The 25,221-nt window shown below is 38.5% G+C and overlaps 1 protein-coding gene across 1 annotated transcript in view; it reads left to right on the top strand.

The window, feature by feature from the left end:
* Nucleotides 1–25,221, top strand: part of LOC124160266 (phospholipase B1, membrane-associated-like) — a 62,855-nt gene that overhangs the window by 19,387 nt on the left and 18,247 nt on the right. Inside the window, exons 2-3 of the mRNA XM_046536081.1 lie at nucleotides 22,343–22,604; nucleotides 23,696–23,922. Of these exons, the coding sequence (XP_046392037.1) occupies nucleotides 22,343–22,604; nucleotides 23,696–23,922 (489 nt within the window). The remainder of the gene's footprint in view (nucleotides 1–22,342; nucleotides 22,605–23,695; nucleotides 23,923–25,221) is intronic.

The following is a 25,221-nucleotide window of genomic DNA, read 5'->3' as shown; positions in this document are numbered from 1 at the left end:
CCAAGCCAACGACAAAAATTTCTGAAGGAAATACCGAGTGAGAGAATATAATGTGTTCATCGTATAGATTTTTGAACATTGTAGCATTTGATGATATATGATATAGATAACGCAATTAGATTCCATAGTTTTAGCAATGTTCATGGTGAAACAAAAACACAGTACTATTTCACAAAATTTATTGGAGCTGTCTACTAGTTTCGACGTTTACACCGTCATTATCAAGACTTGTCTGACTCTTGCCTTGATAATGACGGTGTAAACGTCGAAACTAGTAGACAGCTTCAATAAATTTTGTGAAATAGTACTGTGTTTTTGTTTCACCATGAATATTTCATCGTTCCACCAAGTAACGCCCAAATCAGTTGGTTTTAGCAATGCTTTCTCTATTATTTTTTCATATAATCTTTTTACACTGAATATGCGCACAGTGTAAAGTAACTAAGAAAAACGTAGAATTTTTTATTGCAAAAAAACTTTGGTTCAATCTGTGTTTTTCAATTACACTTTTCGTATAGGCTTCACGATAGACGCGAGCGTTGTGGGGGCCCACTAAGCTCGGGGCCCTCGGCGATTGCCGACCAGCCGACCAGGCCAGACCGCCCCTAGTAATTACGTGGAGTAAGGTGAATGCGCCGGTCCGAGAGTCCCATCTGTTGACAAATGGCTTCCAGCACTAGAGAATAAGATCTAGTGACTTTCTAACGTTTCTATAATTCGAGGTTTAGTTTTCTTTCATTACGATACTTCAAGTGCATAATGGAATGTGCCCTAAATATTTCAAAGGGAGGGATTTTTTATCCGCCTCACACCATCGGAAGCTTATCTCCATAACTAGTTTCTCTCAAACTGCAATAGCAACATTGCGTTTATTTTCAGTTCAGAGCCCTTAAAATTAGGTCTCGCAGTGGAAATTCATCACGTTTTTCGTTATATACTTTTGATTTTTTTAATTTTCCTTTTTATAGCTGTCTCAGATGACCAATGAAGATAATTTCAGCTGATGTGACTATGATTTGGTGCGATGAATTTCCGTACCAGAGCTCGTCTCGGGAGCGAATGCAGAGAACAATGCAAGTGGGGGAATTTTTCAATACTCCACCGATGTTCTTTACACGAATCACACGACAAAAATACAGTAAAAACTACCGGCAAACAACCCGAAGGATCAAATTTTAAGTCGCAGGTGATAATACATTTATGCGTAAGTTTCGTTTAATGAGAAACTTATAAATTTTCTGGTGAAAATGAAGTCATATCTTTTCATTTCATTTAGGCAAGAATGAATCGGTATCATACCAAACAAACTGCTCATCTTCAGCTATTTAGCCTTTTTAGGGAATTAAGTTTTAACCATCGTAAAATGTAGAGAGCTGTTTCAGCCTTGACCCGATCGTAATTTACATATCAGTAGACTAAAACTTACTGGCAATTTCCCTTTCACGACTGGTTTCAATGAAAAAGCGGTAATACAAAATGATTGGAGCTGGTCGTGCCAGAAAAATTAAAGTATTAATGGAAATTTCCCAGTGACTTTTAATTTACCAATATCATAAAAGGAAGCAGTAATACATTCTTTGATGTGTAGCAATATTTTCGTAAGATATTTCCATAGCACTTGATACTTCTTTTGTAAGTTAACTATTTTCTATACTTTGATTTTCTGATTTATGCTCTTGTTTTTGTCCCTGTTACTAATCAATTGCTCGTGAACTGCATCAAACTTTTTGGATCGGACTTGATTCTTGCAAAGTTTTGCTAAATAAAGTCAACTTTTCCTAATTATGATAATAAAGGAATAACCCAGTGAGTAGAGCCAAAATAAAATGCTAAAAGCATCATATTAGCATTTTTAACAGACCGTAGCGTACTAAAATCTAAAAAATAAAGCGCAATATGTGGACTCGATAGTATAAATAGCATTTTAACAGGTGGGTATGGAGTATGAGATGAATTCCTAACCCTGAAAATGGTATAATGACTGGCTTACGACTATTTAGACGGCCCGTAATGAGGAGATAGCATGTAGAGCAGTTCCGGACAAAGTTATTACGCTTTTATGACGTGCTAATTTCTATTTTATGAGCGGCTGATATCGCAGCCCGAGGTCGTGATGATTCAAAATGGCCCACGTAATGAAGCCAATGGAAGTCCCCATTGAACGAAGGAGAAAGGCCGGTGATGGAGAACAATCTCACATTCCTCCACTTCTGGCGTGCCGTGGCCGAGGGAGAGATCACGCATGAGGCGCGCCTCTTTCGCACGCACTCGGCTGACTCACTCAACTCGAGCGACTGTCGCGTGCGAGCGAAATTGATGTCACTAGCGAGTCGGCTTATTCGATAGATCGAAGAAATTTTCTTAGTATTTCTAACAGCGTGTTTTGCACGTTCTAGTTTCACTGGCAGATTGCCTTCTTAAGTAGGATATAGTAGATAATGTGTCATGTATAGCGTACATACATGACGCGTTGTGCATATTAGTGAAAGTAAATTTCATTCCTCTAGTGCATACTGGAGATGGTTAACCCCCTGCCAAACACCTCCGTAGGTGGTTTGCATGGTAAGATCTAGATGTAGATGAAGAATCAAAGCCATCATCAATGATCGCTTTAAACCACTAAACAGAAAACAATGGAATGTCGCGTAATATTTCGAGTCTGCCGCGTGAACGTCGATTTAATACATGAATTGGCACCAGAAAAAAATACCCTGAACCGGGAATCGAACCATAGATCTTTCTGGGCCACTGCGTGGACCTAAATAGCGTAGTTTTCTGTGCAGTGGCCTGGAAAATCAAAGGTCCAAGGTTAGATTCCCAGTCCGGGGGAATGTATTTCACATTGCAACGCCACTGCGGAGACCGGGATAGCGTAGTCGTCTGTGCAGTGGCCTGAAAAATGAAAGATCCATGGTTCGATTCCCGATAGAGGGGGATTTCCTCGCAGAACCCTCTGCGATCAAAATGAAATTGGACGGTATAAGATTTGAAGCATGATGGAAGCTATAAGCCGAAAAAAATGCATGGGAAGCATTGAAAACGATGAAGAGCTAGATTGCGAACTAGATAGCGAACACCTGATTGAGATGGAATTACTGAAACCGGTCGAGAGACGCAACACACCCAGTCGACCGGTTGTATTCTCTCTATTCTACGGCAAATTCTTCTAGAAATCCGTTAGAGAAAATATTTCTCTACTTATATCGTTTTAAGGGAGCTGGAAAAAAAGTTCTGTTTTCCTATATCACAAGTATAAAATATGTGCATCCCAAGGGCGTACCCAAGATCATAACTAGGGGGGAAGCAATGGTCTAGGGGAAGGGCATGCCGTGGTCTAGTGGGGGGAAGCCAAGTTGTGACATTTTATCATGGAAAAGGTGAATGAAACCAACGTTTTAAGAAAATTATCACAGCGCTTTTTTAGTTTATAAGATTATTTCCTTGAAAAAATAGCTTAATTTTAGTTACATATCTTATACTAATACATATCATTTTTCGTTGGTTTAAAGAAAATTTGTTGAATACCTTCATTTCAATTCAGTGCTGATTTTGCTTAAAGACTTTTGCGATTTTTTGCTGCTGATGGGTGGGCAGCTGCCCTCCCCCCCTTTTCCCTCGCTGGGTACGCCCATGGTGCATCCGAGAAAATATTAAGGCGATATTTTCGAATTCGTGTCACAGGCAAATGTTGGAATTGGCCTACTTCATATGGCTGAAAATTTTCAAGTTGGTAGCATAAACTTTTAACAATTATTGCGTTGCTAACGCGACCTCATTTTTACACACATTGTCTTGACTTTCTTCGTTTGTTTCTTCGATAGAATTTTGTATGTGTTTCATAATCCACTTCCCATCATCGGATCGGCTTGGAATTATGCACACTTGCTTCCTTCTGATGAAAATACGATATCGAATAATCAGAAATTTGAATGTTTTCTCAATTGTGCTTTAATTAATTAACTACATTTCCATATCGATTAATAGTTTAAATTTTCTCAATGGATGACTTTTGTTAAAATATTTTGGCAGAAATTAATTCAACAGCTCTGGTTTAATCGAATACAGTATTCGCCACTAAAATTAGAAAATAAGCATGAATTTTAAAAGAAATTAATAAACACGCTTTTCCGGAAATAGTATTGAATCCAATAATAATAAAAAATATTTTTAAAATTCTATCTCTCGGATAACACAGCGTGGGTGATGACTAGGTTCTACAATCATTTCTAATAACTGCAATTAGCCCCTACGCTTTAATCTCTGAGTCATGAAAAACTTTATAAAGTTTATGCATTTAAAGTATATCATATGTCATTTTTTTACTTTTTAGTGCATTTTATATTTTTTTGGAAAAAGCTGTTTTTCATTTTTTTTTCTCAAGTCCGACCTTGCCGCGGTCAGTACCTTGTCAAACCGAGGTACCAGCATAGGATGACGTTCGCCGCTTCGCAATTTTTTCAGGCTTACGTGTCTACCACCCCTTTTCTCCAAACGCAAAACTTCCCCAGATAAATGCCCTCGTTGAAAAATATTTAAAAAATAACAAGGGAAGGCGCCAGCACGTAGGAGCCACGCCTTCACTCCTTTCAAAGTTTGCGGCACACTTAACGCAACAATAGCGTTCCTTGGGGACGGGAGTTGACGACCAACTGAACAGTCACTGAATCCCAAGGACCAAGCCGCAGGCGAGAGAGTCTTCGAGATAGCGGCGAGCCACTGGGATTGCGTTGGCAAACAGCCAACCATAGAAACCCGCTGTTGAATAATCTGAGCACAGACGATTTGTCCAACAAGATACCGCTACCGATAAGGTTTTTCTTTTGTTAGCCAAGTAAGTATTCGAAATTCCGAGTTGTGACCCATATATTTAAATAAAAATATATTATCCTTCCAAAATTCAACTACATGTGCATATAAAAACATTCAACTCTCCCTCATTCACCCAACATTCTACCCTCTAACACTGTTTTCAACATCCCCTCAAGACTCGCTTCATCCTAATCTTTTGTCTCCTACGTGTCTCATTTAGAAGCTGAATCTGCTTAACCGCTCTTCCGTTTCCTCTAGTTCTATTAACTGTAATTCCATAGGAAAATTCTATAAAATTTTTCTATGAACTTTGATTTAAAGATTTTATAAATACGAAGTGAAATTTTCGAATTTGAGATACGGACAAATGGTGACAAGATTTAAAGCATTCTTCCGGTCGTGTCTCATCTAGAAGCTGCCTCTCTTAACCCGCTAAGTTGTTCCCCCTCTTTCTATAAAATATATCTCCACAATAAAATTCTATAAATTATTCTATGAACCTCAAAAATTTCGAGATTCTAGCGATAAATGCCAAACAGGAGTGATGCAACCACTGAAATGAATCTCTTTTCAGTCTGGAACGCGGTAGAATACTCTTTCGAGGCCCATCAGCACCTTCACCCTGCTAGAAATCCTTGGAATCCTCACATCTCTCACTTGTTTGCTCTGAAAAAACTTGCCGGTCAACAGTGATATTATATATTCTTGTTTTACATCTTGAGTAATACCAAACCAATCAAACCAAGGCCGTATTCTCTTTCAAGGTTGTCTTACAATTATATCAAACCACATCCGAACTACTTGTCTGAATCACAACTGAAAATTTCTAAGATTCCCATCTCAACTGATAATTCTCTTTTGGGGAGAAGCCCCAATTCGTTGCACGCATAATGTGCCAATTAATAGAAAGCTATCATTGGAAAATGTTCATCAGACAACAATGCTCAAAAGATTTGCGTAAAACCATTACATAAGCGTTCTGCTGCAAGCACTGACTGAGATAATCAATGCAAATTAAACTAATTGCTTATTCTTGTTTTGCATTAGGCAAGTGAAAAACTTGTTCAAAGACAACCCCAATTCCGAAGGCTGTTTGGTTTCCTTTTAATATGAAGATATGCGGAAAACTTAGATACTCGTTCTATTTTGCAGTATCGTGAAATAAAAGTGAAAAAATCGGGTAGTTCAAATTTATTCAACGCAAGTTGAACGCGTATAATTGAGGAACACGATATAAACTACTGCGTCATTCGATGATAAATATTTCTAATGACTAATAAGTAAGATTTAACATGTATAATAAGATTAGACAAAATTCCCCGGAAAAGTAAACGAAAATTAGAGATTTAAAGAAAAAATGTAAGTTCATGCGAAATTTTAAATGCAAGTTATTTTTCTGACATCTAACAGTGAGTCAAACCATGCTTCATAGACAGCAAAAAGTATGAGATTCATCCTGCGGTTCCCATTGCTGCAGGTTAACCCGCCTCCGTCAAACGTAGCCATATGGCTACACCCTATCGTTCTGATCATATGAGGCTTGTTAAGAAAGCCCGATCTCCCTCTTGCTGCCTAATTATCACAAATATGCTGTTGAGGCTTGCAATGACGTAATACTCTTACTAGTTTATTTCTGAAGCCGGTCGAAATACGCCCTATGACGGAAAGAGACGGCTGCGAAACGGAAATTCCATATGAACGCCTACTGCCTGTTAATTACATGCAAGTATCATAAAAGTAAACAGGAAACGGGATTGTTTAGATTACTTTAACTTTCCGTCATCCAAAATAAACTTTTCCTGAAGAATCATCCTTTCCATCAAAGTCACTCGTAGAAATTGAACAAAATTTTATTCGTGCCTTGTTACCACCCAATTTAGCTATATGGCTACGGATCCTTCTCAAGTAACAAGTTGATGCATCACCAAAATATTTCACTGGTTTACTAAAGACGACCGAAGGAGCAACGTACCCAAATGCTTCAATATTCGCATGAGAGATTCCCTTGAAAAAACTATCAGCATCGGTGGGGAAACGTTGGGGCCACCCAAAAATTAGCGCGGCAAATAGCCCAAAAGTTTTTATCTAACTAGGTAATGAGTTGAGTTACTCTAAACTTATATTTATCGGTCATTGAGGATCATACGGAGGATCAGGTTGGTGTGGTGGCTAGAATGTTGGCCAGTGGGATAGGAGAAATTTTCAGCGACTTCCTGATCCCTGAGTGAGTGCACTGACAGGATCGTAAGTTCAGTACTCCGTCCGTGGGATGAGACGTTAAGCCATGGTTCCACCAGCGCCTTTCGTTAACACCCACATTACGATCCAACCCAAATATCGGTTTGGTTCTCTTTCTGACATTTTTAACCCCTCAGGCTTGGTTGGCGACGGCTCTCCTCCATCTCTACCCTCGACAACTTCTTCATTTCGGAACATCTTCGGCAACCCAAATCCTTCTTTGTCTGTACCGGCCTCAATGGCGATGGGGTAAATTTCTTGCCTGCCAGACAAGAGGTCGCGGGTTCGATTCCCGCCTATGTAGGTTGCCCCTATCCATAACATGGATGTTGGAGTACGTTTAATTGTTACATTAAAACTCCCGATGTAAATGGTGCTGTTTTCAGTGATATAGGAAAAAAATTAAAAATACTCCAATATCGGTCTTTCTCATTATCTCTCCACCTCGAACATCCCTTCAAGAATTATCGCATCCGGCCATCAAGGTTCAAAAGGCCAAGAGGCCCGGCATAGTATATGGCCAATACAGGTGTCCGGTATTCGCATAAACATTTTCCTCCGCTTTTCGTTCATTTTTCCTAATACCTCTTCCTTAGCCTCAATCTTCTCATACATCAATCTTCATTATTTTCTCTTATCTTGAATCATCTTAATACATATCCAAACCATCGTTTTGGTTGAATGAGTTTGGTTGGATAAAGCCTGCTTCGCACTAAGCAGCAGGTGTGTGATATCAGCCATACACGTTAAGGGGGGCTAATTCATTCCCTTGGTCTACCTCGCCCTATAGTAAATGGATTAGTATTAAGTATACCGGGACTATCCACGGTGATAACGTTTACGGGAGTCACCCGGAATGCACAAATTATGCGAAAAAAATCATTCGCCTTGACCAGGATTCGAACCCGGATCCTCTATTTCCGGTCGAGTGCTTGGGCCAATTAGGCTACCGAGACGTCATCCCTCCCTGTTGATATTTGTGGACACCACCGAACAAGGTGTTATTACCTAAGTGGATTATTCTTCAGGGGTATGCAATGGTAACTTCGACGCCGAGCTTCTGTTTTCCTTCCCAAACTTTCCCAATGGCTCATATTTATTTATTTTATTTCTTTATTTCCATTCCACCGAAAACAGCACACATTGGCTTTTTACATCGGGGTGTGATGAACATTTCAACAATTGCACCTGCACGAACAACCATGCCCTGGGTAAGGGAAACTTACCCAGGCGGGACTCGAACACGCGACCTCTTGTTTGACAGGCGAGGACTTTACCCCGCCCTCACCGAAGCCGGCAATGAATTAAGCTGTAGTTGCTTCCTCCAAATAACTATCTGATTTAAGTTTAACAACAACTGGAAAATATTTAGAGAGGTGGGCTTAAATATCGGCTCTTTAAGATGAACGATTGCCGCTTTAAGTATCTAATACTATTAATTAAAAGTGTAGCGGGACAATCCACGGTGATAACTTTACGGAGTCACCCGCAATGCATACCGGTCAAGGCGAATAATATTTTCTCTGCTGAATTTTTGCACACATAATGCTATTTTTACTTCCGGTTAACCGACTAAAAGAAAATTTCGATCGTCGAATTCTCCCCGAAAGCACCAATAGGGTAGTTTCCATCATCAAAGAAAACGAAATGCATTGATTGCGATTCCTTGCCCACCATTAGTGTATTCATAATATACAAATTATTTGGTTTTAGAAATCCCAGTTCAGACGATGACAATGGTCAATTTTAACCTCGTTTGAAAAAGGCCACATTGGCGCTCATGCGATGCCATTCCACGTGACGTCAAAGGGACCTAGTTTCTATACGAGTAGGTAGGAGTTTTACATTTTCTGAGATTACCAATGTATGCATGAGGCACATAGCTCAGGGAAACATAATCACCCATTAAAATTACTTAAGTCCGGAAATTTTCCTTCGTTTGATCGGGTAATAATTATTTAAGCCAAGCCCTATCTGCTAGCAGGGTACCAGCCTGCGTCGTATCAGCGCTCAAAGCCTCGCCCCAAAGTCATCTCACACGGTGACAGCTGGAACCAGAAATACGTCACACGGACTTTTCCCAACATTCCTCATTAGCCGTCGCGTTTTCGCGCGCTTGAAAATTTTCACTTTTCGTTTAATCGCGAAAAATAGATATCGTCATTCGAAAATCTAAGGACGTGAAATGCGTACTCCAGGAGTAATAATCTTTCGATTTAGACAATAAAAAATATTAGGAAACCACCCTATAAACGCGATATTAAAAGAGCAAGCGCGACTGTTAGCGCTTTCACGAAAACCTTGCAGTGGTTAATTTAGAGACAGATGAGAGCCGCTCTCTAACTCGGAGTAATCTAGATTTCGCCCCGCATAAGTGACTTTAATTTATCATGAGTTGTGATCGACCTTCAGTCTTTTGTGTAACCTTAGCATTAACGAAGACACTGGTGGCTAACTGTATGAAAAAAAAGATACATGGGAGTCAAAAGGGAGTTTATTTCTTTGTTTTAGAGAGCGAGTTCATTTCCTTGTTCACTTCACATTTCGAGAATTTTTTAGTTTGGGTTGTCCGAAGGCTTAACCGGGATGTGAGCTCGGGACCTTAACATCAGTGGCCAAGTGCACCACCAACTATAAACAGGTATTCATGGTGGAAGAAGATTCAACAATATATGACGTCCACTTTACATAGGTAAACAACACATGCAAGGGCGTACCCAGGATAATAACTGGGGGGGGGGGGGAAGCTATGGTCTAAGGTGGGCAAGCCATGGTTTAGGGGGGTGGGAAGCCAAGTTGTGGCATTTTAGCATGGAAAAGGTTAATGAAACCAACATTTTAAGAAAATTATAACAGCGTTCTATTAGTTTATGAGATTATTTCCTTGAAAAAATAGTTTTATTTTAGTTACTTATCTTATACTGATGCATATCGTTTTTCGTGGGTTTAAATAAAATTTGTTGATTACTTTCATTTCAATTCAGTACTGATTTTGCTTCAAGACTTTCGCGATTTTTTGCTGCAGGGGGGTGGGCAGCTGCCCTCGCTGGGTACGCCCATGGTGCATCCGAGAAAATACTAAGGCAATATTTTCGAATTCGTGTCACAGGCAAATGTTAGAATTGGCCTACTTCATATGGCTGAAAATTGTCAAGATTGTAGCATAAACTTTTAACAATTGTTTCGTTGCTAACGCGGCCTCATTTTTACACACATTGTCTTAACTTTCTTCGTTTGTTTCTTCGATAGAATTTTGTTGAATACTTTCGTTTCAATTCAGTACTGATTTTGCTTTAAGAATTTTGGGATTTTTGCTTCTAGGGGGGGCTCGTCAATTCTAACCCAGTTGAAAGTCATCAAATGCTCGATTTGCCCGTCAATTGGGCTCAATTTCATCCTTTTGAAATCCCGATAGTCCTTCCCTGGGGGACTTTTCCTAAATTGCACACCAAAGCGAGAAAACTAGTCTAAATAATTTACAGCTCGTGAGGTACCAACAGTGATATGTTGGTATTTCAAGATGATGATCAACACTTTGAAATGTTCTCTTATTTAATAATAAGGTAAGTTATTTATTTATTTACTGATTTATGTAACATAGAAAATCAGTGACTTTGAGAAAGTATGCTAAATTGAAATGAATTGCACAGACTTACAACATTTTTCATAATGTGGCTGTTTAACATTAAATGCACACTATTTAATTAATTTATGACATTATGGTCCTGCTAAGCTATGGTCGTGGCTTGTCAGCAGGTGACTTTTATCATTTATCAGTAGAGTTATTTCATATCTCTAGCAACATTGTTCATTATTTTTTTTCCAGTAACCATTCCTTTGTCCTCCTCTTAACTTCCCCTATAGATTCTATATTTTTCATCAGTCAAAATTTCATGATGACGATGAATAGAAGATTATTTTCATGCCTCTTTTAAATCCTTCGATAGACTTTAATTGCAGGATTCTCCTTTAATTAATATAAATATATCAAATTCTGACAGGTTAGTATGTACAAAATAATCACACAAGCATGAACGCTTATTCATAACATCCTCACTTTCCTAATTAGATATTTTCGAGTGCATATAATCAATGAATCGATTAATAAAATCCTCTTAAAATAATCTATCCCCATTGATATGTACATACTAGTAATGTAATCATACGTTAGTTCAATTTGGTATTATAAATTTCTTTCTTGCAATGATTATTTTAATTTGACCACCATTTTAGGAAATTTCGACAAAGTAAGAACGTTTATTTGAAAACATATGATTCGGAAGAATATTCTATTCAGGATAATCTATATTAGCTTATTACCAAATTCCACCAGGCTGGCAATGCAATGGAAATCATTTTCTTTGATGGCTAAATATAAAAATAATATAATATAATTCTAGTAATAATAATTTAATGCTCCCAAACATATATAATTATTAGATTAAAATCCATGAGCAGGGAAGCTGCAGGTTACCCCTAAGATCGAAATCTGTGTGGGGGTATTGTACTAACAAAATTTACATAATATTTTGTAGATTTATTTTACAAGTTTTCTTCACACATACATGTTGCGAAACAATTTCATATACCTACATTTTGAAATAAAGTTTAAATATCCTCACATTCAAACAGCCATTTTTTAACGTGTTTTTAAAAAACCTTTTTCTTCCTTTTTATTAAGTTAAATATTTTTGGAGCTAATTACAGATAATATTTCTGGAATATAGTTAAATGAGGCCTTTGGGTATAAAATAATATCTTTCGATCTGTAAGCGCATCGAATGAACATGTACTAAAACGGCCGTGTAATCGTCGGATAATCACTGAAGGGGCACTGAGTTGACGCAATGCTTAAAAGTTTAATCTTAAGGCGTCCTTTGTTGTCAATTGGGTGATGGTCTTTCAATGAGGCCACATACAGCACAAGGTCCTTCGCGTCATTACGGAAATGTGAAAAGGTTACTGGCTAAGCATTATTGTTTGGAGCTGAGGTGATGGGTGGTGGAAAACGAGTCGTCATCATTGCCTTTATCTTTGAGAAGGGTGCCAATGGGTCCACAGTTTACCTCCTCAAAGGTCTCCAACAGAAGTCCAGTTAAGATGGGGGAGAGTGTTGAATAACAACTTTGGTGTTCCCCAAATTTTCTTCGATTTCTTCCCGATGGAAAAAAAAACTCTCTGAACTGTTCACAGAACTTCTCAAGGCGTAAATTTCTCAACTTTACCCAGACCTATCTATAACTATTTTGCCAATCATAGCTCAGACCGAGATCGACCATTAAATTGGTTTAATAGAAGTTTCAATAGTTCATATGCTTACAGCATTCTTTTATACTGGCGAATTTTAAAATAAACTATAGCTTTTCTCAACTAACGACTGCTACTCCCAGTCGACTTACACCCCTGTAGTTTCTTTCAAACCAAAAGACGCCCTTCTCAAGTTTAATAACATTAAGTTACAACAAATTAAGTCAAGTTAAGCTATTCTAAACGAGGCCATAAAAACGCCAAGAAATCACCAAATATTGCAAAGGCGTCAACAAGGTGGCATTTTAGGAGTAAAGTGTGCATAAACACTTACCCCTGCACTTCTCACTCCGTAACCGATCGTCAAGCAGTTATAAATACCGATACCGGGTTTTCTAATTTTTCTTATGTGGCTTCTGAGGCTTCCATACATTATTTCCATGTGATTGGCTTCTACACATCTTTCAACGATCATCGTGATCTTTCTGCTGGATACTTCATGACAACTAAGAAGTTTTAGAATTTTCATAATATTTTTATTGACGCTCGACCAGCAAAATTAGCCGCAGACCTGCCTAAAGAGTTTGATAAAAAATTTTAGCGAAGGGAATTTACTTTGGGAAATTTCATTTCGAGAAATGGGTGTATATGAAAATTATTTTTAACTTCCCTAACTTAATATTCTCAAAAATTCAGACGCGCTAACTTCCTGGCTTTTGTCATACCTAAGTCTAAAATATAATGTTATTCTTTCCCGGCGAATTATTTAGGCTATGTATTCTCTATATTTCCACCCTTGTAAATTATACTTTGTCAGCAACGTTTCTATAAAAAAACTCCTCCATCGTCATCAGGGTCAAATAATTATTTTGAGTTAATTTATAACCGTTGAATGACTGTCTATGAAAACATCTTAAAGGTTTTCAATTGTTGTTATTTTATGTTTTTCAGTTGTGTTCTATGTTCAACTCTTTATCGTTGATGTTTTGTCCTCGTAGGTTTGCGACCAAACAATTTTATGTACTCAGCAACAATGCCTTCTAATGTGATTCTTGTCTTTTGATCTTTAATAAGGTGTCGAACGATCTTATTCGAAGTGTTATTTTATTCATTTATGCTTTATCCAGTGTCTTCCAACGGGAATATAAGTTCACGTTGAGAAACTTACAGTAATTAACTCTAACTAATGAATTGACCGTGATTCCGATGGACGAATCGTCCGTAGAAACGTTGCGGATATATAGTGATATAAACCGATGAAAACCTCAAATAAAATAACTTCACCATTCCTAGGTCTAGCTTGAATAACTTCATTCCACCAGAATAAAAAAAAACACGCATTACGCAAATATTTTACGCACCGCAAAGAGCAGGTACCTACACTCAAAGACGGCTAAGCCGGGTTTGAATCTGTGCCAAGGTCTGGCCGCATGGTCGATTCCGAGACCCCAACAAGCAATGTTGGCAAACACTCGTAATCGCCGCGGAGGAATTCGCCAACCTTTTCGGTTACGACCGCTCCCGAATCCCAGAACAATAGAACCCTTCCTCGGACCACTGACGATCAACCATCCCAATAAAAACTTTTTTCTTAAAAAAAAAAGATACGGAGCAGGACAAAAAATCGAGGCCGATGACTTCGGGTCATAAAAAGGCTTGTTTCTTTCAAAATCGTTTCATCCCGATTTAGGATGAAATACTACCGAAGAAAACACATTATGCAAGAATTGGGAGGTGGGTCTTGGCTAACTTTTCGTCAGTAATAACCGCGAGTTATTGCGTACAGACATTTTAAAAATTACAACACGGTAATCGGCCAATCGGGCAATATTTTAATTCATTACAGAAACGATGAATTAAGAGAGATTTTTTGCCGAAGCAATGGATCTACATCTACGAGGTACAGTGCAAACCATCTCCAAGGTGTGTGATATGGGGTGATTCCACACCAGGCATGCAGCACTTATCATAGCCATTAGTAGCGTAACTTAGGGATAGGCTCTGGGGGGGATGGGGTGGTCTGGGGTGGCGACCACTCCCCCCCCCCCCCCCAAGGCAACGGGATCCGGGAAAAATGACATGCCTGGAAATACATTTTACATAATTTTGGCACTTTAGATTTAACTTCAAGCAGATGTCGTTATTACATGACCAAACTATATAATAGTTTTAAATAATTTTTAAATTTCTCTGAGGCTTTGGGGGGGGGGGATCTGTCCCCTTATATCCCCCCCATAGTTACGCCACTGATAGCCATAATCAGACACGCGCTCGTTTGACGGACGCAGTCCAGGCACAACGTACAGCGAGATGCGGTCAGACCAGAAACTGGAAGAGTGCTAAGGACACGAAGACGCTACCTTGCAAATAAAACTATTAGTTGGAAATAGAAAATAAAAAGTTAGCGTTGTAAGAAACAAACAGAAATGATACATTTAGAGAGATATTATACATAGGGTTTAATATGATGGAATTGAATAATGAGGAATATGAATGAATACGTTTTTTTTTCCCCGAAGAATAAATTCTAGGTGATACGCCCAAAATTCTTTTATCTTTTTTTTATTTCGTTTTGTCAACGGTCGGTGTCCCCCCCCCCCCCCTCCCCCGTCACACAATTACCGGTGTGGCTTGAGGGGAAGTAATTGGTTGCAATATTTATAATACTCCGATTCATAAATCGGCAATTGTCTTTCAAAATCGTTCCATCCCAATTCGGATTGAAACGCTACCGAAAAACACTCTTTACGCTTGGGGGAGGGGGCCTTCGTTAACTTTTTGGCAGGAATAATCGCGAGTTCATTTTCAATTAATTTTAAAATTCATTCAAGTAAATTCATTTTCTGAACTACAGCAAGGTAATCGGGCAACGCTGATGATATCAAGCTAATGGAATTCAAAATTAAAAGCTCTGACTTTTCAACGTGGTGTTTTCGGGGCATGGATGCTCATCGCTTTACAAAACTGCCATACTAATAACGTCGTCCCCTAATTTTTTTAGAAGGCTTTCGTTATGCATTAAACCTGTTTGTTAAATACTCAATTGAAGTTCTTTCAAGAATATTTAATATTGTTTTTTTAAATCATGATATCAATTATGGTTGAATGATATTTTAGCATAAGAAAATTAGGGTTTTACAATATCCGCCATTTTGTTGGTACATCCATCTCTCCACCGAAAGAGGTCTCTAATTGTCCCGTTTGAAACATACATTGTTTCTGGATTCAGAAGATAAAAATAAAATGGAGTTAGAAAATGCATGGATACATGTTAACAACTAACAGATATATGATGCAGAGATGGCTTTCTACGTACCATGGGCACCAGCATATATCACATAGGTGGGCCTAACCTCGAGTTGTCGTGGATAAACACGTCACGAACTCCACTTCGAGTGAATTTGTTTTATGCCTCGGAGTTAATATGGACAATACATATTTGTTTAGCAAATTAATAGAGTTTTTCCATGTACCTGCAGCTGTGTACAATTTATTTCAATTTTATAAAATAAATTTTAGCTTTGGACTTCGATTCCGAAATTTGTCCGTCTTATTTGGGTGGGCCGAAAAAAATAGGGTGGGCCGGTGCCCACCCTGGCCCACCTCTGGGCCGCCGCTGTTTCTACGATTTTCGCCCACAGTGGGACTGTGATGGATTCCCGCGGTATGGGGGATAATCAGAAATTCCTATCTGAAAAACTAGCACTTGAGTTCAGGAAGAGTCCTTCAATCTCCAATGCCTTCATCATTTCCATCCCAATTCTGTATGTACGCACTTGTGCTCAGGGTGAAGTTTCATTCAACGGATGGCATAGGAACAGGCGCGACGAATTTAGCCATGAAGAGGCCACGAAGAGACGCATGACGCTGTCTGGACCGCAATTTTCTACACCTGCCGCCTTCAATAATAACTACAATTAGCAAGCATCGACAAAATAAGTGTGGAAAACGATTAAAGGTGCAATTGAGGGAACATTATCACTTAATCACGTTAAAACTTTAAATGGAAATGCCACAAAAATCGCGCGGTCATGACAGATATTCGAAAATGCATCACCGAAGGGAACGAATGTTATTTTAAAAAGTTTTTTGAAGACGAAACCACTAGCGAGGCTTTTATCGCGTCTTTAAAAGATAATGTAACTCTAAGGCCGACTACTGTTGCAACACGTCATAAAATATAACTAAGAAGATGATGAATAAAAATGTTACAGGCAATTGCACAGAAATTTCACCAGGTTTCCACAGGGTTTGCACATAAAAATGAAATAGAAGTGGAATTTGTTAGAAAATACTTTTTTACCTCCCTTCCTTCATTCGCTACTTTATAGCGATTTATTTTAATACGCATCATGATGATAAACACACTGGCCGATGAACTTTCAATCTAATGACACTTTAACTCATACTTTCAACGTAGGTACTTGTAAAGCGTATTAGAAACTTGGAGGCTACTTGATAGACTTTGATTTCTTTGTCAAAAAACAGATATCTTTCAAAGCGTAACGGAGAACATAACCTTTTAACAGCACTATATTTAATAATAATAATGCCGTCCACGAATTTTAGGACTGGACACTCCTTTCTTTCAATTTACTTGTTTAATAACCAAATTTCCAGTGTATATATGGGACAATTAAGTAGGAGAGCTCTAAAAAATAGAACGAGAATAGAAACACAAATAAAATTTTAGAAAGTGATGGCAATCCCTACTGTACTCTGCGGATCGGAATGTTGGGTACCATAAAAGAAAGAATTAAGGCAGATAGAGTCGTCGGAAATGAAATCTTTAAGATCAGTGAAAGGCTGCACAAGATTGGATAAATTAAGAAATACTCAAATACGAGATGAAGTGGGTGTCTAGGCAATTAATGATAAATTACAAAAAATAAACACAGATGGAAGGAACATATACTTCGAATGCCAAATGAAAGAATTCCAAAACAAGCAATGGAATATCAACCAATTGGCAAGAGCAGTGTTGGAAGGCCAAGAAAAATATAGTAATGTGGAGCCGGAACAGGCTTATTCGCCTAATCCTGGAAGGAAGAAGAAGAAGATAATCACATACGCCCACACACTGGATGGTGTGTGTGGTGTGTGGGCGAATGTGGGCAATCCTTCCAGGTGGGACTCGAACCCACGACCTTTAGGTTGGCAGGCGTGAGCATTACCCGGCGCCACCGAGGTCGGCAACCTTATAACCAGATGAGATACATTATGCATTACGAATTATGGATTAGAGTTGCCCAACAATTTTTTTTAATTTTATAAACCGAAAGATTTTGCTTCAAAAAGGATTGTGATGATAATGTGATGGTAATTCGTACCTGGAAAATACATCCTTTTATATAGCAAATACAGCTGACAAATTTTACCGCACGCCAAAAAGTCCTCCTTCAATTTTTTGAAGGGAGTGGAACATACTGTAATATTTAAGGCAGTTCCTGTGGTGACGACAATCATCCTTTAATGGTTACCTAAGCGAAGGGAAGGGAGGAAGCGTAAGGCCAGGTGTGTGGGAACTTTCTCTACGGCAATCCACTTGTGGGGAGCAAGGAAATCTCAAAGCATTGCAATGCCATCGCCGGAAGGCACTAATGGCGTACAACCTTGGCTAAATGTTTTACCTTTCAGGGCATTATTTAGGGAAACTAATAAGTCACCGCGACTGATGCTATGGCATCACAGTCCCCCTTCGTTCCACTACTGAGAGCATAGCATACGGATTAATAGATACGTTAAAGGCTGATAATTTGCTCATAATAAACGCATTGTTGCTTGATAGACTGTGAGAAAATCTTAATAGTATAGTGTGTACCTACCGCAAATACGACGCCTCGACCAACTCAGATAAACTATGTGATAATTGGGAGTTATTGATGTAATCCGTGGGTTAACTTTTCTAGGGCACTTATGAGCATTGAGCATTGTGATTGAAAAATTGGGGATGATTTTGCGATATTTATTCAAAATTTAAAATAACGAATACCGGTTTCATGGAGTGTTTGACATATTCAGGCCACATTTTCGATGGAACTAATCGTGTTTGCAACGTTTCAATTCAACTGAAATGAGATTGTACAAAAGTCGCTCTACATCTTCGAGTAGATTGTATTCATATTCGTTATTACTCTGAATAGGTTTAAGTATTAACCCTTTATAACCCAATGTTGCTTCTAAGCAACATCAAAAATGTTTCAACTTTCAGCTCTATTCAGGAAATATCTAAAATATCCATTATTTTGTTGCGTAAATTTTAATGATGAAATACTTAGCTGCCACGATAATTATCATTGAGTGTAAAATTTTCAAGTTTTCGAAATGAAAAATCTTGAAATTTGATTTCTCCCAGAATCAGTTCTGGGTTATAATGGGTTAAGGTGGTCAGGTATTAAAGGAAGGTATTAAAGGAAGTATTAAAGGAATTATTAAAGGAAGTATTAAAGGAAGTATTAAGGGAAGTATCAAACTGTCAACCTTAAATTTCGGAATATCGGGGACTGAAAAATGCCAAATATATCTAAGGGTACGTGGATGGGATAACGGAGTAATTGCAGTTGGCCTCAGGGGAGGAACAGTGTGTGATATTCGCAAACCTATAGGCTTGGGTGGGTTGATCTTCTTTCTCACCAATCTTAAGGTTGAAGAATTGAGTTAGTAATAGTGAGTGGATGCAAAGTTATTACTCGGTATGAAGGGAAAAAATTAGCATTAGGGTAAATAAAGTGGTTGGGTTATGGTACTGAGAAAGATTCCAGGCGAAGGCTCTATTTTTATCTTTCTTGCTAGTGCTGAAAATGAACATGCTAACCCGCAATCCCCTTCAATAGGCGTGTGGCGGGAGGTGTTAGGGCATCAATCGTTAATCTGTGAAGTAAAACGACGCTAATATTTTGCTGTACGTCGTGCGAGAGATTAGACTTCCTGCGTTCGACCACATTTGAAAGCCCATTAATTTCCGAGGGAAAAACGAATTTCTATACCTATTCGTTCGTAATAATATCTCTTTTATTTTATCGTTTCTGTGATTAGCAGAATCGATAAGAAAGGAAAAATATCTACCACTTAAAACAAAGAGAAAGAGCTATTTGCTGATTCTTATAATTCAAGCCACGAACTTGGTAAGCTGGAACTTGGAGCTGATTCTTCAACTATTTCCCTTGGATACCGGCCGATTAGATAGGTGAGGGTAGAGCTCACCCCAGACAAAGTCACGGGCTTGTAAATTTCACACATACATTGTAGTGTTGCCAGTTCTTTTCCCTGGGCCTCCCTGCATTTCGATGTGATATTTAAGGCTGCCGTGGGTATGTGACAGTATGCAACATGCATAAGTAAAAGAAAACTCGAAGTTAAAACCCTAATTCATTCATTGATTCAACTCGAAGTTAGTTTAGGTAGGTGAGGGTGGAGCTCGCGCTGAATAAATCTACGGGAGTACGGATGACACACATTCTGCGTTGGGTGGCCATTTCATTTCACTGGGTCTCCCTGTATTTTGATGTTTTCGTTTGAGTGTGTCAAAAGGTTTCACCCAAGATTTTACTCTAAGACACTAAATGTCATGCATGAAAATTTTACCCTCGTAGATTCTTCTTGGCGATATTTTCATAGTTAATGGAAAGGTAAAATTTTAATAAGGTATACACTACATATCATGTCAAATTGAAGATGAATGAGTGAGGTTTTAAGTTTTAAACTACAAATGCGTCACGAGAAAAGAAAAAGTGCTTGTTTAAGCATAAAAAATGTCGATTACGTATATAATATGCATGTTATTTCAATGAAAAACGTTCAAGTTCGCTATACCATAAAAACCATGATAAAAATAAAGTTATGGCTTGATACCGTGCTACTCGAGTTATTAGAGAATGAATACCGCAACTGAAGACAGACCACGTAGTTATATGTAATGCTACTTTCGGCTAAAATAGCTGGAAATAGTAGGTTTAATATTGAATGATTAAGAAATATATAATCAAAATTTTGTGCGCCCAAATTTTGCTTTTTAACCTCGACGGATATAGCCTAGTATGGCGATACTCTTTTGCACTTAACATAGGCGAAAATTATTCGTATTGGATCGCGCAGTCGCGAATCTACCTCCTCAGGTAGTGGGTATGAAGTAAAGGCCGAATTCCCCTCGATGATCCAGCAAGTGGATTTTTGTGTAAAGGACCCTCACTTCATCACCATAACAAGAGGCAGAGCACTCTCGCCCATTGACACCGCTGGAAGGAAGTCTTAAGAGCGAAGGTCAACCGGAAAGCCCGTTCATTGGTAACCAATCTCGGCAGATAAAAGAGCGGACCTGTTATCCCTATCAGTCACTAGCCTATGTGAGTATAGCAGGCTCCCCCGTTCAATGAACAATATGATATTTTCTTCATACTTAGCTTGCCTACAGAAAAGAACCGTTTTCAACTGATTTTGAGAGCAAACCCCTGCATTACATCCATTTTTTACACGTCTTGAACTTGATAGTAAATGGTAACACATATCATTAACGGGCTGGATTACCATTAGCAATTAACCATCGGACGAATCCCAAAATCTTGGGAATTTTTCGCAAATACTTACCACTTTTCTTAAAAAAACAGCTCGCAAAATTAAAAGAAAATATGGCAAGACTTTAGATGTTCTCACATCTATCCTCATAAACCCACGTCTCCGTGTAGTTCACTGAAAGCAATTTCTTTTACGTCTAACTTCGTTATGAACTTTTCAGGCAACAATGTTTCATAATTTAAGACCAAGAAATATTTTCCGAAAAATAAATTTCTGAAGACAGTCAGAAAGTATACAAGGGGTCCTAGTCTGAACGAATTTACACTTTTCAAGCCATAAAAAAGACCTAATTTTCACGTCAGTACCTCGAAAATTTCATGGGACTGCATTGGGCAAGTAGTGATGCGTTGAAGTGGTGGATACGTGGTTTTGTAGCAAAAGATTGCGGCAAAGGGCATACTAACAAGTGGGAAGAAAGCAAGAATTTGATAAAGATGTGCCAGAAAAAAATGAGCAAATAATGAAGAATAATTAGTACAATTATCCGTTATTTGGTGAGCTGGATGATCAATGGCACAATTTATGCGGTCCATATTTACCTCTGCAAATTATCGCTGGGGAAGGTGTCGCGGGAGCTTGATTGATTGGTGCACTAATCGCCATTTTCGTGAGATGATGGTTCGAATCCGGGTGAAGGCATATTATCATGCTTTTCTAAAATGTAATCAGAGGTAAGTGCCCATAATATAATAAAATTGCTAAGTGGCCACCAAACTGGCATTATAATGCCAGAAATTTTTCCATTCAGTTTTTTTTTTCAAGAGTACGATTTAATGACATCATGCAAAATGCAATTACTAAGCAATAACAGAGCAATGCCACAGGATTATAGCAATGTCACAGGATTTTAACGACTCCCCGGCAACGTTCCTATTGTGGTACAACCACTTACATGTTTCCATGCAACATTTCTTCGAGGTTCTTGAAATTTTTTTAACAAATACTCACACGAATTTAACGAAGTAACTGTGCTGAAAGCACGAAAAAACGCACAAAACGCGCCTATGAGGTATCGATGTGGCAGGCACCACATCAATTAGCGAAATTTACTCTTAAACACGGCTCATACCTTCCATCGGTTTTAAAGGTGAGCTTAAAAAACGTTACATTTATTCCAAAAGATGAAGTGAAAGTCTACACGCCTCTTCTAATTGATGTCGTACAAATACGACGTTCACTTATTTTCCTGTTCAGAAGCCATAAAATTACGAAACAGCACACTTAAGTGGCCATGAAATTAGGAGAAAAGACGAATTAGCGATTAGAAATAATTACGGGAGGTTATATTTGCTATGGTTTTCGGATCAAGTAAGGGATCTTTATGTCATTAAAATTCGAAAGATAAGATAACAGTCACTAAACCTAGCAAGTCTGTCAAGCTTTAAAATATAATAATTTATAATTTCGTTACACTCAAATGTCCATTCACCATAGAATTCTGTAGATTAATGATCTCTCTCTTTTGACTTTACAACAGGAGGCGGAGAGGCTGACGTTCCCGATCGACAACTACTGGCGGAACTTCCAGGATAAGATCCCGGAGTCGGTTCCGTTCCCGTGCGAGCAGGGCAAAGGGCCTTTGAGGTGGAGGTCTGAGAAGCGACCGTCGAGCGTGCATCGGCTGAGGCCCGGGGACGTGGATGTAGTGGGCGCCATTGGGGACTCCATCACCGTGGCAACTGCCGCTAGAGAGTTCCTCATCTCACTAACACAGGACAGAGGAGTGTCCTTCACCGGAGGTAATTGCTTAATAGTAAATTTTCCACGAATTTAATTGCAATACCCATCATAACCTCTGAACTAGCATCGATATCATAGTCATAATCATCATCACAAGTCCTAAGATTGGTTTGACGCAGATCTCCATTCCGCTCTCCTATCCGCCAGCCTTTTCATAGCAATACGCATTTATTCTCCTATAAAATTTCTATAAACTGTCCTAAGTAACTCAATCAGGGCCGTCCCTTGCCCTTCTTCCTTTCCACCTGTCCTACGATTGTTTTCATCAGGCCATCATGTCTCATAATGTGGCCAATTAAGTACTCTCGTCTTTTGTTCAAGGTTTTTAGAAGACTTCTCTTTTCTCCCACTCTTCTTAGCACTTCCCCGTTGCTTACACGGTCGATCCATTTTATCTTCATCATTCTTCGGTTGCACCACATTTCGAATGCTTCCACTCTTGAGATCTCCGCTGCTTTCAACGTCCAACACTCGCTCCCATAAAGAACCATGCTTCATATGTAGCATCTGATTAATTCTTTCCTTACCTCGATATCACAGGTATGATTAAATTCTTGGCTGATTTTTGACGGAAATTTCGCCTCCTATGGCTTTCTTCATATTTAAGGCAGATTTTGCGAGAATGGGAGAGGATGAGAATAGATTAATGTAGATAGAGAGAAAGGGTGCAGCGTAATGGTGAATTGGAGAAGAAAGTCCAATTTATTAGTGGTGTTAGGCCGGAGTAATGTGCTGATTGCTCCATGTGAACCTACCTGTAACCGGCAGAATACTATTTTAGCAACAACAGCTAAAGGGGACATATAACGCCCTTTCAACTGACCGTATTTCAATATTTTTCGCGTCAATTTACCTGATTAACACTACCGTTATCACCTTATATCATCTATCAATTTTTAAAAAAAATCTTACAGCCAAGAAAATTGCAACATCGAGTGTAAACAATACAATGCAACAAAATATAGGCTCTGATTGATATTAGTTGTCATCAATAAAGAAATATATTGGAAGAAGATTTTTTGATGAACGGTAATCTACGAACAAATTGTCAACCTTTATGTTATATTGTTTGTCATGTCTCTCCAATTAGGTGGATTAGGGACTTGGAGGACCATCACAACAATGCCAAACATCCTGAAGGTGTTCAACCCGAAGTTGGTGGGCTACGCAGTCGGGAGAGGAGACTTCCTGTCGTACAACGCGCAGCTCAACGTGGCCATCACATCGTCAATCGACGACGACGCATTCAACCAAGTCAAACTATTCGTGAGGAAAATGAAACAGGACCCACGAATCGACTTTAAAAACGATTGGAAGGTAATATTGATGAGAGAGAAATAGTAATAGTGAGATTAGGTGTGAGTTCTGTTTAATCTTCATGGAATTTCGCGGCAGCTCAATTCCGTTAAGAGTTTTCTGGGCGTAGTCCATAAGACTTTTAACTAAAGGAAAGCGAAAAATTAGCACCCCGACTTCGAATTTATTTGCGATAGGTTTCTGCTTTTTATGTTATCCTCAGGCACAGGTAAGTAGGGTAAGCAAGTCGAAATTGACCAAAAATAACTTATACCTAGGATAACAAAGTTTTCTATTGTCTTCGTTTAAAAATAGTTACAAATCCACCCACCATCCCATTACACATTCCTTAATTACATATAGTCCTTAATGATTTCATAAAACTCTTTAATAGTGTATCATAAAAAAGTTTGAATCTCACAGAAGGGGCGGATCTAAGATGTTTTTCTAGGGGGCCCAAGGGTGTGATAGGTCTTCTCATATTTGATATTAAAAACAAAATACAGCAATTACTGTAGAAAATATTATCTTTATTTTGGTGTGAAATTTATTAATATTGAGACTAAGATTGAGCCTCCGTAATACACAAAATAAAATGAACGTAATGTCAACCGTATTAAAAATCTTATCCATTTTTGAAGCATCTGGGGGTGGGGGCACGTGCCCCGTAGGTAATAGTGAACAAATTATTTAATTTCCATCTTCAGGGTCGTGAATAGTCCAAATAAATGATGCCGACAACAAACGGTAGTTTTCACAATTGTAAAAATGTACTATTGTACTATTCACATCCTTGAAGATGAAATTAAACTTTCCGAAACGTTAACTGGGAAGAATTTTTGCTTTAGAACACCAGATATAAAAAATAACTGAGTCAGTAAAGAAAAATGTTTCATGAGAACAGCAAACACTTTCATAGGAAGAAATGGAGGTTGCGTATATTCCACTGTTAACGTATCTACAGCATTATATACCTTATGCATTCACTTGGAGGAGGGAAAAATTACATGTATTATATATATCATAAATGGTGACCTGTGAGCTATACACCAGCTCCCAATAAGTTCCCCAACTTCCAAGGAGTGAAAACATTTCCAATAGATGGGGGCCAATCAAAAACACTAACAAATCTGCTTCACATTATCGTAATAAATCATAGTCCAACTTGGTAGTGTTACTTAGATTTTGACCCTTGAGCATGGATTACCTACTTGAATCAGTGGACCTGTGAATCTCGATTTTTTTAAATTATGTAATTTGGGTATGCAAAGATAAGTCCACCTAGAATAAAGTTTACTGAATATCATTTCCAGCAATAAA

Source organism: Ischnura elegans, chromosome 6, assembly GCF_921293095.1.
Source record: "Ischnura elegans chromosome 6, ioIscEleg1.1, whole genome shotgun sequence".
Lineage (NCBI taxonomy): Eukaryota > Metazoa > Arthropoda > Insecta > Odonata > Coenagrionidae > Ischnura > Ischnura elegans.
Note: the sequence above shows the minus strand (reverse complement) of the source record. Positions and strands in the feature narration are given on the sequence as shown.